This window comes from Odontesthes bonariensis, chromosome 15 (assembly GCF_027942865.1).
Source record: "Odontesthes bonariensis isolate fOdoBon6 chromosome 15, fOdoBon6.hap1, whole genome shotgun sequence".
Classification (NCBI taxonomy): Eukaryota; Metazoa; Chordata; class Actinopteri; order Atheriniformes; family Atherinopsidae; genus Odontesthes; species Odontesthes bonariensis.
In genome coordinates, this window is record NC_134520.1 from 11,920,104 (window position 1) to 11,935,368 (window position 15,265).

The following is a 15,265-nucleotide window of genomic DNA, read 5'->3' on the forward strand; positions in this document are numbered from 1 at the left end:
TGACCAATCATATCTTCCCTCTCTTCAAACTTTAGATAATGACAGAAGTTAACTGATCTGAGGAGCCAAGAATAAATGGTATAAGGAGGCTTTTTGGGCTTGTTTTTATTGGGTGTCACATGAAGTTGCTGACAGGTCAAGTGGACACTAGAGTTGTAGTGTTGGTGGTTGTAGAAGCTACAACTTAGGCATGGAAAAGGAATATTCAGTTGGCCTCAAGGATGTTCTGGAATGGGAAAGCAAGGCCCGTCCCTGGTTGCGTTTGGCCTAGGTGGGGAACTGCTGACCATACTGAGGATATTGGTGAGAGGTATATTAAGCTGGAGATATCGCTGGAGGCTTAATATTTGTAGATAATACACATCAACTCAAAAAAATTTTATTTTGTCAAATATTCAACTTAGGTGCATCAAGCATTATGACAGCAGGCTAGCCCAGAGGTCTGCATCCTTAAACACTCAAAGAGCCATTTGGACCCGTTTCCCACAGAAAAGAAAACACCGGGAGCTACAAAACCCCCATTAACATCTAATATGGAGATAACACTGCATATATCGTTTTTTACCTTTATACAATGTTTAAAAAAAACTATAGTGTGTTGCATTTCTGAAATCAATGAACTGCTACAGAGAACCGCTGCGGCACAGCTCCTTCACTCCGGTAAGGACGTCCATCATACTCAAAGTCGTCATCCACGTCGTCAAAATAAAATAGCTGTGATGCACCCGATACCCCCCAATAACAACAACATGGCAGCTCTGAGCTAACAGTGCAATAGTACATGTTTGTTCATTCATTCATTCATTGGTCTTAAAGTATTGGTGAAATAAAGACAGATAATGCCTTATTTAGAGGCTGTACTGTCTCTGCCCTGTTCTCTCCCGTTATATGGATAAACGCCGATCTCCAGTGATCTAAATATCTTCCGAAGGACGCCGACTTTCACCAAAGTGTTATTGGTGAGTAGATGAACGGATTTTATGCCAGAAATAAGGTCCAGGTTTAAAAAAAAAAAAAAACTTCTCCTTTAAGCAAACTGGTAAACCAGTCTTGTCAGCAGTGAAAGCAAATTAATCTGCCCACGTAGCATCAAACGTTGTGTTTTCTTCAGAAAATTTTCTTTTCTTGAATTTATCCATGGTTGGATAAATCCCCATCCCCATACGAAAAGCTCAATAAATCACGTGCCAGCATTTGTTAATTTTAGATACTTGGATAAATTATCCGGAGCCCTGGGCTTGACACTATAGCAGTCGTGTGAGATTTATTTTTTAGAATTTTCATTGCAACGGTATACAGTAATTATTATGATGCTAACCTATTTTTTTCAGCCCCTCCAAGGGTCTAAACCTGATCAGGAAAAAGCTTTGCACATAAACGCTAGGGAAGAAGACATAAAAAGTTATAAAAGATATATTGCTGTTTGACCTAGCTATGCACGTACAAAATGTCTATCTATATCTAAAAATTAAATGGTGCAAATTTAAAATGTGCTAATGTATATAAACTTGAAATGCATAAGCTTAGTTTTTAGCACTGCCCTGTTTACCTCCACCCAATTTGGCTAAAGTGTGAAGTGAACTTTCACAGCAGATTCCTTCAGTCATGACAAACATTTCAGCTCCAATTTTGAATCCTACATCTTATTATTTTCCAAATTGTGTAAATATTGTTAAAAAATATTTCTCCATACGTCATCACTTAATTCTGAGTCTGAGGGAGTAGGAGAGGTGGGGCTAAGTCTCATGGATTGTGGCCTGTTGGAGACATGATCCTTTATCCAGGGGTAGCTGTAAATCCCGGAGTTTATTGATCAGGATATCTGGGATGATGGTGTTGAAAGCTGAGCTGTAATATGAAAAGCAGTTTACTTAGTTTCCAGGGACATTTGTCTACTCACCTCAGAACGAGCAAAGAAACTATTAAGTTCCCCTGCTCGTGAAGTATCAGTGTTAGTTAGTCAGTTAGGATGCACCTGTAGTTGATTATGTGCTTTATTCCCTGCCACATTTGCATTTTCTTTTTTACAGCTTTCACTAATGTGGCTCACATTTAAACTGGAATGCTGGTTTGTGTTTCCATCTCAGTGTTCATGCCGTCAGGACATGGTGAAGATATCCATGGATGTGTTTGTACGCAAGTTTCAGTCTGACCGTTACAAAGTATGGAAAGCAGGGAAAGACAACACTCCTATTGACCACTCCAAACCCACACCAGAGGCTGCTCAGTTTTTAAGAAAAGACCAGATCAATCCTTTTAAAGAGAGTTCCAGTCAAGCTTCATTTGAGGAGCCCACTACCCCGGTCCAGGACGATAAAAGGTCTTTATTCACACTACAAAGCCATTTCTCTTCAGTAATCACTGCTTATTCTGCTATTGTTGTTATTTGTTGGCCATATTAAGAATCATCCATCAGCAGGCATGTTCACCCATGTTAAACCACAAATTTAGTAAGAATACAGTTAATTCATGAAAACAATATTTATCAGTATTTTATCTTTAGCTTTTATTGTTGTTCTGATTATTTTCAGGTGTTTAGGTATGTTGATCCATGCTGATATCTGTTCAGTCTGTAGATGCATTTAACAGATAACTGCTGAACAATTTAGGACAAATTGCTTCGTAGTTAGCTGTTGATATTGTCAACTTACCACTTGTTTTATACCACTTCAATATTTTTTGACAAACAAAGTTAAACTGTGTTGTCGCTTCTTGTATAGATGAATAGGTAAATGGACTGTATATAGTGCTTTTCTACTCAAGTTTCCCTGTGGAAGCGCTTTCTAGCCACATTCACCCGCTCACATACGCGCTCATACAGCACATCAGGGACGTCTATCGGGCTAAAAGACATGGTGAACTCAGTACATTGCATAAAAGATTATGCCCTTGTCAGCTAGTGGGGAAGTCAATGAACCAGTTAAAAGTAACAGACATTCTCCTTCATTTCTGTGCTATATCTGTGCTTCAGAGCTATTGAAGAATGTTATTCTAATGTTTTTTTAAGCACATTAAAACTGTGTGGGACATGGGTAAAGTTACCACGACCAGACTGCATTTAGCAGACGCTTTTATCCAAAGCAACTTACAAATGAGGATATAACGTCATTGGTTTATTTCCGTGCATATTAGGAAAGAAAGATCCCATCACCAGTGGTTATTGGAGGTGGAAACCTAAGATAATCTTAGTAAACTGACTCAAAGCTCTCCACTTGTTCAGATCAACTGAGATAAATATCAATTCCAGGTGTAAACAAGTCACCAGTGAGAGGAGCTTTCACTGCTTAAAGACATTAGAGCCATTTTCACACTACAACACTGGAGATGTTCAGCAGAATGTGCAAATTTGATCAAGCCTTTTTTCCTTCATCGTCGTTGTCTACACAAGCACATCACAGCGACAGGCCTTGTGCTGGAGACGTCCTTTCCTGGCTAGAAATGCGTGGGAGGGGGTGGGGAGGAAAGGGGTCCAGAGTACACAGGAGGTAGCACATGATACAGAAACTACAGTTTGGAAGTCGCCGTGTTTTCTTCGCAATATGTTGAGGATACAAGATGAGGCTCCTTATTGTGTTGCATCTGTGCATTACATCTGTACAGCAGCATGCAGGTTGGCAGAATGAACATCTCTCCAACACCTCAGGACTCCAGTGTGTGTATGAAACTGTGTAAAGTCTGTTACAGCAGTCAGATTCTGTGATTTTTACGTTTGCAAAATACTTCCACTCATGTCAAAAATGTTGCTTCCTTGTCTATAAGAAAACAATATTTCCCTTGAGTCCTGTCCAACGTGTCTCCTTTCATTTCTTCCTAATGTAATAGTCCAAAGCCTAAGACAGAGACAAAGCGTCAGCATGAAGCTCTTGAGACCTCTGAGAAAGCCGAGTCCGATCCGACAGTGAAGGGGACTCAGGTGGAGGAGGGTAAAAAGGCCAAGCTGTCAAGCAAGGACTCTACTGTCTCTGGCATCCCAGGTAAAGGCACCACACACCTATTTTCAGTCTTTTCTTTTTCTAATTCTATTTCAACTTTTAGTTCTGTGCTCTGTTGGTGTTTGGCTTTTTTTCTTTTTAAATAAACACTGAACATGTTCTGTTGGTTTACTTCCAAGAGATGTGTTTTTGTGTTCCTGTCGCCCACTCTTTCATCATCGTGTGTGTGTGTGTGTGTGTGTGTGTGTGTGTACTTACATACGTACGCCAGTTAGGATCTGGGGACTGAGGTAATTTTGTATGTTTGAAGCTGCATTTCTGATAAATGCCTGACTTTCTCGTAATGAGAACCCATGGTGAGTTTAACAAACCCAAACAGCAGAGAAAAAGAACAACGAACTTGAGAACAGGAATAGAACAAGTGGCTGACGTAGTAAAAGGTCCGATCCAGTCTTTGTGGGTGATCTTTAGTTTTTTCCTCCAACTCTTTCTTGCACTTTATTCTTGTGCTGATTAGATGTCATTTCTAATGCCACAGCAGAATCCTTGAAGTTGCCTCCTTGCGCACCCAGACTCCAGCGTGTTTTTGCTTCCTTTAGTTGCCAGGAGATTCTCTTCAGGTTTTCCTTGTGTGATTCAGCAGTGATGCTTTTATTTCAACCACTTTTTGAGAGGATCATGTGCCCTCCTCTTAGTCTGAACATCAGCAGGGCAGTCTTGCTCAAAAAAGAACTCATGAAATTCCTTCTTTTTCCAAGCCATACGCAGGACCAGCTCTTTCATTCTTTACTTGAGGAAATAAATCCCTACTGACTTGGGTTTTGTGTTGCAGAGAAATTTTCACTAAATCCACTGTCTCTTGGTCACCTGAATCAGACTGGCATACAGGTTCAAAACTCTGGCCTTGAAAACTCTCAAAAATAGTATTCTATTATATCCGTGGAAAAAGTAGAACCAAGAGACCAAAAGTGCAAAATAATCTTCTGTAGACAGCAAGGTTCAAGCAGGGTGCATTTATTTAGCCAAATTTAGTCCTGCGCCACTGCACATCACAGTCTCCTCAAGTCTGTGCGCTGGTGTTTACTCTAAAGGATTCTGTCTTCATGAAATCCTGTAATAGTGGAGGGGCTAATCCTTTCCAAACCTTAAAGATGAGACAGACATCCAAAAACAAATGATAGCTATCAAAGTCCAAGATTTTATACTTATAATAATAAAAATAATATAATTTTACAGTAATGGTAATGTATAGGTTTTTTGTCGAAAGTTTTAAGTGTTTTCTTGAAGAGAGACAAGTGATAAGTTAAATTTAATTGTATTTGTGACTTTTTCAATGTGTTGCTTAGAATTAAGATTGGAATCGAAGATTACCCCGAGGTACTTAAAATGTTCTACCACATCAAGTGTCTCTCCATCCACCATGACTGATGGTTGCTGTCCCTCTGTTGGCTGCTGCGAGTAAAACATGCAGACTGTTTTTTTTTTTATTTATTCAAACGTAAACAACAGTTTAAAAATAGCAAAATGTTCTTGCATGAGGCCCAATGAGCCTCATGCAAGATCATTTTTGTATATTTATTCTAAATTTCTCTTACTTTTTTCGTAAGAAGGTCTCGTACGAACACGCCACGTCAGATTCATCAAACGCTCTTAACTTCGGAAAAAGTGTGTAAACGACCTGCGTAAATGATGAATCCCGTATCTAAGTGCACGGGCACGAGGATAGTAAATTTGCATACTCTACGCCCAAAATTATACCATATAAGGCTGTGCTTCCTCGCTCCTGTGCCAGGAAGTGTTGAGTGTTGAGTCATGAGAATGACATCAAGGCGCAAAAAGAACAACTTTACGGGCTCTGAGACTGAAGTTCTGCTTCCAGAGATTCAAAAAGGAAAATCTGTCATTTTTAGCAGTGTCAGCAGTGGAATTACGGAACCTGCTAAAGCCAAGAAATGGGAAGTTATTACGAGTGCTGTTAATTCCGTGTCACCTGTGGTTCCTAATGTCACCGAAATAAAAAATAAATGGTTTGATATGAAAATGGCTTAAAAAAAAAAAACGTTTCCCCATGGGCAGGCGCTCGATGACTGCAACTAAAGCCGTGCAATCAGTTGTTGCCTCATCATGATGGCTCTTTGATGGGGTGGTCCATGAGGGGGGTCTTCTGGCACCACACCTTCTGGTCTGCCTGGGCTGGTTCAGGTAGTAGGAGACCCTCGTTCATGGCAATATTGTGCAAATCTGGCATGCCTTCTCTGGGCTATAGAGCAGTTTGCCCCCCCCCCCGTTGTATGGAGACACACCCACCTGGCCTTCAGCTCAGTGCGCTCCACAACAGCACGGGTGCTTTGATGCGTATATGTGTCTCATGCTCCAATTATGATTGGGATGAAAGTCCCTCTTAATTTGTACATGTTGGACTGCGGTGTATGGGAATCTGATGTACCATGGGTGATAAACTAATGAGAGCTTTGATGACCAAGGGGAGCGCACGACTCACAGAGGACTGGGACACCCCCGATCTGTCTCCAATCTCCCTCTGAAAGGTTCCAGTGGCCAAAAATCCAAGGGTGGTGAGGACCTGGATGTGTGGTGGAATTGGGTTTGATCGGCGTGTTTCTCACTGGAGTTGTGCCTCTAGCAAGCTGCACATTTGTAGCAGCACAGTCCTTGGCAATCTAAATCGCAATGTCAGCCATTCCTCTGTCTCTACACGGTCTCTTCCAAGAGCCTGACGCGCTAAGGTATCCAAAAGCAGCAAGTCAGCCGCTGGTTACGCTTCCCATTGACCTTGTTGTATACAGAGTGTTGTCAAATTAACCTTCAATTAGTGCATAATTTAAAGGATAAGACCGGTTTTTTGACATTGGGCCCTTGATTTCACATTATAACATGATGTTCTACTCACCCCTGCTTGTTGTTGGTCATTTGGAGCTGTTCCGAAGATATTCGCGAGGCGTCTGCCTGCTCTCTTGAGATATTCGGCCATGAAACGGTTTCCTATGGGCAAGCTTATACAGGCACAAACTATGCTGTTCATAATTTATTAATTACTGTACACTAGCACTGATAACGTGGAGGTGCGTCGCTTACTTAAAAAAATCCGGGTTACTAATTTTGAATTTTAGCCGAATGAATAAATAGGCAGCAGGTCTGTGGGCTGTCTGTGGCAGTAGCACAACGAGGACGTCAGTAACACCCACTTTACGACAAAAATTCAAAATTACAGTAACCCGGATTTTTTTAAGTAAGCGACGCACCTCCACGTTATCAGTGCTAATGTACAGTAATTAATAAATTATAAACAGCATAGTTTGTGCCTGTATTACGTTGCCCATAGGAAACCGTTTCATGGCCGAATATCTCAAGAGAGCAGCCAGACGCCTCTCGAATATCTTCGGAACAGCTCCCAATGTTCAACAACAAGCAGGGGTGAGTAGAACATCATGTTATAATGTGAAATCAAGGGCCCAATGTAAAAAAAAACGGTCTTATCCTTTAAGTCAAACAGAATAATGTCAGCATCATTATGGGGTATAATGTATATATTTATTTATGTTTGTTTCAAAGTAATTAAATATACAATCCATTAGTCAAGCAAACTTGATTGGAATAACAGCGGACTATTTTACGAAACTCCTACGACAGGTCTGGATCACTCGTAAATTCTGTTCGTACCTGAAAGAAAACGTAAAATACGAAAAGATTGGTGAATGCGCAAATTCTCTTAAATCCCTCGTACGCACGATTTAAGAACAAATCTGTGCGTACGAACGGTTCTTGCATGAGGCCCATTGTTTAGACATAAGAGATATTAAAGTCAACTGTGAACTGCATGGTTTAACATACTGGGAATAAAACTGGTATTATGAGCCTTTATGAATATTTGCAATAATGTAGTTTCAATAATCTCTTTCAGACACATTAAGAGTCGAGCTGGAACCCAAGAGGGAGAGGGACGCTAAGCTGCAGTCTAAATTTCTGTCCAAAACCAGCAACAAAAAAACTTCAAACAGACGAAGCCCTGTAAAGAAAGACATTTGTCCTCTTGAGCCTGTTAAGGGAAAGATGGTGCAGCCAAGCATTGAGGATGCAGGGGGCAGCGTGGAGCCTCAGGTGGAAATTAGTTGCAGCCCAGCTCACAAACTATTTCAGAGGACCCCTGCAGACGTCCTTCATGTCCACAGCTATGCCAAAGGAGACTATGGAGAAGAAAACATGTCAAAGGAGGAGGAAAAGAGTGAGTGTAGTGACAGCAAGAAGGATAAAGACATCATACATCTCTCCAAAGAAGTGAGTGTGCAAAAATATTACTTATTACCTATTCTTAATGTCATACCTAGCTTTTTCTTTTTTGTTTCTTTTTTTTTACACATGACATTTGTTTGTTTTTTTGCATTTAAATTCTGCATCTCACCAGTCAATGACTGTTACTGTTTGCTGCACTTACACGAAGCTTGTTACGGATTAGATATCCTGGCATTGATCAGACCAACTCAAAAATTCAAAATGTATTCAGAATATAAAGTCTGTGCTTAAAGGTAGGGTAGGAGATCCTGGATTTTGAGTCCAGCGAATCTGCATTTTGAAAATACACAGGTAAAAAGTCCCAACCCTTTTCTTCACTTTCCCCCCGAAGGCACGCCTCTAGAGTACATGAACGCGCACGAGCACGAAGGTGTACGAGCACTGTTCTGACAGCAAGCATCGATTGTTGCCGTATTTAGTGTATGCTAACTATACGTTTAATAATGCTAGGTGCTAGCCAAGCTGGCTCTAGTTTAGCTTCCTGCCAAGCTTCTGGACGCGTAATTCGTTCACGGAGCAGGGTACGCGCACAGGGGGAAGGCGGGGGAGGGAGGAGCAGATTGCAGTTTGATAGACGCATCAGAATCCAATCATTGTGAACGGTCCGTTCAGTATGATTGGATACTGTTTTTCCTAGATTGTACGTTCTAGAGGCCACTAAAACTTTTCATATTTGTGTCAAAACTTTTAATTAATTGGTTGCAATGAGGATGTGAAGAGTATTTCAAGCAATATATAAAAAAATGTTCCAGAAAAAGATCCCCTACCCCACCTTTAACAGAAAAAATCATTTCTGCTGCAATGTGCTGCCTGCTAGTGCAATACATTTTGAAAATTCTCATGTATTACTATGTTCTGGTCCCAATATTTGTGGGATTAGCTATTTTCCTGACACACCCACTAACTTTAAACATAACACACTTTTGTAGTGCAACAACTGCATGTCATAAACTTTGCAGAAATAGACACACTTTTGAATGTCTGTCAGCAGCATTTGAAATTCAGGAATCAACTAATCACTGCAGAAGAGACTAAATTGATTAAACTTTTAATCAATTCTCAAGTGAAGCATTGCCACAATCTTTTATTGGTACAACAGGTTTATGGGCCACATTTAGTTTGAAAAAATAAAGAGTGTGCCACTCATTGGAAGTGATGCTGAGGTGTCAACCAACATCTGCTCCACAGAGGAGGGACTTCCTCCTACTATAAGAGCCTGACGTGACCTTCTCTCTTCAGTCTAACACCTCTTCTCGCTCCCAGAAGCAACCTCTCAGATGGCAGATGCGGCTAACGGGCTAGCAAATCTGTTCACAGAGCCAGCCAACAACTCGGTCGTCGAACGATACCTGTGACTGCACCGCCATCCTGAGTCTTAGTGACTGGGCTGTTTCCAAACACCAGCTACCACAGCTAGCCACAATACGAGCTGCTTCACTTTTTTACTGGAGCAAAGAAGAGACACGAAGCTTGTACCGTCCCTCTCCATGGAGACGAACAAGCCACCAGCTAAATCGTGCACTTGCGGCAACAAAATTGCTGGAGCAGATAACCACACTGCTTGTGCTTCGTGCCTTGGGCTGCAACACGCCCAGGACGCACTAGCATCTCCAATTAGTTGTGAGCACTGTGTACGTCTCTCCCTGAAAACCCACAAACGTAGGCTAGCGTGCCAAGCTAGCCTGTCTGTCGCGGACCCTGTGATGGGGATTGCCATTCCCCCGCCACAGGAGTTAATGGAGAGTACCCCGGGAGACACCCTCCCAACGGGAACCAGCTGGGGCGATCAGCTCGACGCTCGACGGCCAGACCCCGACGAGTCTGGGTCTGGCCTTTTTGAGCATTGTGGCATCCTGGGTGTCGAGTCTGATTCAGTCTCGGTTCGGAAGAAGACGAGCATGACGAGCCCTACACTGTCTCACCGGATGCAAGGCCAGTGGTTGACAGGGAATCGTGCCGCGGCTCATCAAACCCGCCAGCAGCGACGGACCTGCACGGCGTCTGCAGAAGAGCAGCTGCAAAGCTGGGCATTGAGTGGCCTGAACCCCTCGTGGAGACCACCATGTCTCGCTATGAGGGGAAGAGTCTTCTACCAGGCAGCTGCTCTCGGCCTTCTCCGAGTGCCTTGAGGAAGTGACCCGGTCCTGGTCCAACCCGCTCACCGCCAAGAACCCCGTCTAGGGAGGGTCGGCGCTGGACTGGGTCGAAAAGGAAAGGACTAGGTTTTGTACACCTGCCCCCTGTCGAACCTCTGCTGGCTTCTTACCTCCACCCACAGAAGTCCACCATGACTTCAGCAGGCCCTGCATTCCCATCCAAAGTAGACTGTTTTCAATCAGTCTTGACTGAAAAGAGCTACAGGGCTGTGGCCAGGGCGGTGAGAGCCTTAAATGCTTCCTCACTGCTCCTGGCCTATCAGGCAGAACTACAGGAGGAGATGACGACCACACTTACTTCAGATCTGTGGGACGAGCTGTGCGTGGTGACGGACCTCTGCAGGTGTGCTGTTCAGGCCTCTGGAAGAGCCATAGCCCTGATGGTCGCTCAAGAGAGAACCAGATGGTTGTCCAGTCTGTCCAAGAGAAGACTCGCCTCAACGTGCCCGTGGACCCAAAAGGCTTATTCGGTCCAGCCTATGCCACGATGCAGAAGCGCTGCGAGGAGGAGAAGAAGAGGGAAGGGGAAGCACTTCAACTGTGCCTACCCAGGAAGGTGCCACCTCCTCCCGCCGCCCTGAACAGATACTTGAGGCAGTACACGTTCAGAATGCTAACACATGCATCTCTTATACGGTCTGTGCGTCCAGCTTCTTCTCAATAGACCTAAAGGACGCTTTCCACATCCATATCTACCCCCCTTACAGGAAATATCTCTGATTTGTGATATCTGGTGCTCCCGTTCAGGCTGTCATTGAGCCCAAGGATGTTTGGGAAGTACCGAGGCTGCCATCGCGCCTCTGAGTGAGGACGGGATACGGTTGGCAACATACATAGACGACTGGCTTCTTGCAGCTCGGTCGTCTCAACAATCCTAGGCATACACCAGGCTGCTTGTGTCATATCTGACCGACCTGGGTTTTACCCTAAACTGGGAATGGAGTGTTCTGATACCGACTCAGAACATCTCATTCATAGGCCTGTCTCTAAACTCAGTGGAGTTCAGAGCACATCTTTCAGAGAATTGGAGCCTTTCAGGCTTTTGCTAAAATTCAGGCTTTGTCTCGGACTACTGGGGCTGATGGCATCAGCACTAGTAGCTATTCCGTTCGGTCGGTTGCACATGCGGCCATTTCAGTGGTGGGTCGCTTTGCTCAAACTGAGCCTGACGCATCACGGCTACTGCCGTGTACTAATCCCATTAGCGTGCGTTCACGCTCTCCGCCCGTGGAGACACGCGACAATCCTGACAACGGGCATTGCTATGCGAACCGTCCTAACAAGGATGGTTATCATGACCGATGCCTCTCGGACAGGCTGGGGAGCCACACACGAAGGCAAGACGGTAAATGGCCCATGGAGCTCGCAGATGCAGTTTGTTCACATAAAATGTCTGAAGCTTCTGGCTGCCTGGTTACCACTGAAACATTTCCTGCCTTCTTAACAGGGCAGCATGTTCTGGTCAGGACAGACAACACAACTGTTGTGGCTTATATCAACAGACAGGGGGGACTGCGCTCACGTCATATGCCAGACCACCCTCCTTGCCTGTAACGAGGAGAGGTGTGCTTGCCTTAGACTGAAGAGAGAAGGTCACGTCAGACTCTTATAGTAGGAGGAAGTCCCTCCTCTGTGGAGCAGACGTCACTTCTAACTGCCACTCAGGACTGGTGTAGTGTAAAGGAGCTTCTGGGGACAGCACACAGGGGCGTGTCCCATAGTGAGATACCTCTCATGTTTCAGAGAACCGGGGTTAATTTCTTGACCTAAAGTTTCCAGCCCAGCCATTTTGCTTTACAGTACAATGTCACAAGATCTAAGAGAGAAAAAGAGCATTGTCATTACTTACAACTCTATAGAAGGAAGTGTGTAGAAGAGGTAAAGAGTACAAGCAAGACACGGGACAAGAATAAACACAAGATTGAATTTTACTGCTGCAGAGAGTAAAGAGAAATATATTGATGACAAATAGATGCAGAGTTTGCTTCATTGTTGCTCTCAGTAAGTAATGTCTGATTTGCTCTTTTGTTCTGCCGTGTTTTTGATTTGGTAGCCTCTGGCAGTGAAGTCGTCACTGTGCTGTTTGGTAATCATGACAAGAATACGATCATGATCATTTCTCTCTCTCCTCTATGTTGGCTGTAAAGTAAAAAGATTGAAGCTGTGGTTGACATTTATATACTCCAGAGATTTGCTTTAGTGTGCATGCCTAACTTTGGAACAGCTGCATGTTCCTCCATGTTATTCATCAGAGATTGAAATCTAAGTTCTAATCTTATCGTTCCTGCCTTACAGATGAAGTTAGCACCTCAGTCCAGTTTCTGACTAACATGGCAAAAAAAAGTTCTTCACAAGCTACAATGTTAAGTCAGTTTTAGCAATTTTTTCACCAAAATCTTGATGTTTGCTGCATTTCAAAATGTTTTCTACTGTCTTACAATGCATGGCAATATAATATATCCATTTCTTGCACGTGTACTGATCTCACACACATGTGAAATCAGAAAAGCTAACCTTATTACAGAGAAACAAACTTTTTTTTTTATTTTGAGGTGTTTTTTTTTACCTCTAAAGGCAAAAAGTAGACACGTGAGAATGTGTTGTGTTCCCATCAATTCAGTTTTGAGCTCGAACTGAAAAAAATCAACTGCAATGGTGATGAAACTCTTTCATGTTGCAGTCAAAAGCCAGATGTAAGTGCTAGTGTGTTTTGGATATTGTAAAAAGGTCTGAATCAAAATAAAGATGAGTCATGTGGTGCTTCTTTTTAGTTCTGTAAGTTAGCAACATCAATTTGATATTTTTCTTTTTTTCTCAATTTTTTTTAATCCTGCAAAGCCAGTTTGCTAACGGGGATTTTTCTCCAGCAGGTGGCAGAAGTGGTAGCTGCTGAGGAGAAGTTGGAGAGTGAACTGGGACAGCTTCCAGGCCACCATCCAATTATAAAGGACTGCATCAGTGACGAAGGTCTGTCTTAACAGAAATACGTCCTCTAATTTTTTCTATCTTTTAGATCTTATTCAAACCAGATGAATCTTTGTTTTTTGTGCCTTAGAGGGTCCAGATGAGCTTCCTCCAATAGAGGAAGATGGTTTAGAAGGGGAGAACTGGGCTAAGCCTCTTGCTCATCTTTGGCAGAGCAGACCTCCCAACTTTAAGAAAGAGAGGGAGTACAATCAGCGCATGGGCTCCAAGCCTCCATACTGCTCCATCTGCATGCTCTTTCACACATACCAGCAGGTAATCTTCACCGATACAGACCCCACTCACAAGTCCTCACTCACAAGTCATTTCCTGCAATGTGTGGGCTTTTGGTAATAGTCCAGTTAAAGCAAAAAAGTGATATCCATCCCACTGAGTCTCTCATTCTCTCCTCCTTCCGGGGATATTGGGCCTCATTCACCAACAGTTCTTAAGAACAAATGTGTTCTTAAAGGGAAAGTTTGTTTTTTTAAACCTGGACCTTATTTGTGGCATAAAATACGTCCATCTACTCACCGATAACAGTTTGGTGAAAGTCGGCGTCCTTCGGAAGATATTTAGATCCCTGGAGATATAACGGGAGAGAACAGGGCAGAGACAATACAGCCTCTAAATAAGGCATTATCTGTCTTTATTTCACCAATACTTTAAGACAAATGAATGAACGCTTACTATTGCACTGTTAGCTCAGAGCTACCGTGTTGTTGCTATTGGGGGCTATCGGGGGGCTTGCTACACACATGTCTAGTGGGATGACGTCATTGACGCGCGCCACTGCAGCACAGCTCATTCACTCCGGTAAGGACGTCCATCGTACTCAAAGTTGTCGTCCACGTCTTCAAAATCTGATAAATGTCCTGCCATGTTGCACAAAACTATCAGCAGCAAACTCCGTGTGAAGTTAGCCGACTGTCACAGAGCACGGAGTACTACGTGCGTACTTTTTTTTTTTTACGACTTAAGTTATGAAGACTGACTCTATTCTAGACATTTAGATGGGCGACACTGAATGAGGGGGCATGTTTTCTCAAACCCTCTCCAGTTCACAGTTGTTGCGGCTGAAGCAAACCATCTGTATTTCCAGGTTGTGTTTGTCATTTCCCTAGCATAACACACTGAGTCTGTGGCACATGGCTCAAACTGGAAGGCATCTGCACACTGTGTCAGATTTCTCACATAGCCACCTCTCAGGAGAGGCTCCCAGCTGCCAGCTGTTTGGCTGTCTATTTTCTCTGAATAAAAAATCGATGAAATCCGCGAGCAGCCTGAATCCTTGTTTTATTGACATTTGTTGTTTAAAGTATCATTGTAGCAGTGGACAAAAAGCATACCCCAATTGAGCCTATGCAAAAACGTAAAAGATCTGTGCTAAATTCACACCTGTGCTACAATATGCACGAGCAGCCTGACACAACAGAGTTGGTCTGATTGCACAGTGCTGTGCTATTTGGCTGCCAGATCAACTGAATATTCAGAATTTGCATTGCAAAATTGTTGTTTCAACTCTATAGTATTCTATATAGTATTCTGTACTGGGCATAAATTTAGTGCTATAGACTGGGACATGGGCTGCTCCGTTTCTGGGGGGAAAACAAACAAAAACAAAAGCCTTGATTTTATTTATTTATGTGAGTTTTTTTTGTTTGAAAACCAATGTTTGTTGATGACTAGAGTTTGCATGATGTGTTATCAAGGAAATGCAACTAAAACACAGCCTGATGTCTTACAAGGTCCTCGTCCAAATTCTATTTGGCGATAATTCCAGTAATTGCTATTATGGGATGTCATATAGCCTCATGTCAAAAGAGGCGAACTATCCCTTTAAGGACAAGTTCACCATCAGTAACAGGTCTGACTCCAAAATCTGTGAGACCCTTTTGAAGAAAG

General features: G+C 43.0%; 1 protein-coding gene across 3 annotated transcripts in view; it reads left to right on the forward strand.

Annotated features, from left to right (window-relative positions):
* Positions 1-15,265, forward strand: part of LOC142400240 (lysine-specific demethylase 4A-like) — a 53,949-nt gene that overhangs the window by 21,251 nt on the left and 17,433 nt on the right. For 2 of the 3 annotated variants that reach the window (XM_075484995.1, XM_075484994.1), the window contains 5 exons: positions 2,088-2,320; positions 3,823-3,974; positions 7,852-8,225; positions 13,264-13,363; positions 13,452-13,636. In XM_075484995.1, the coding sequence (XP_075341110.1) occupies positions 2,088-2,320; positions 3,823-3,974; positions 7,852-8,225; positions 13,264-13,363; positions 13,452-13,636 (1,044 nt within the window). The remainder of the gene's footprint in view (positions 1-2,087; positions 2,321-3,822; positions 3,975-7,851; positions 8,226-13,263; positions 13,364-13,451; positions 13,637-15,265) is intronic. The other variant, XM_075484996.1, reaches the window with a different exon arrangement.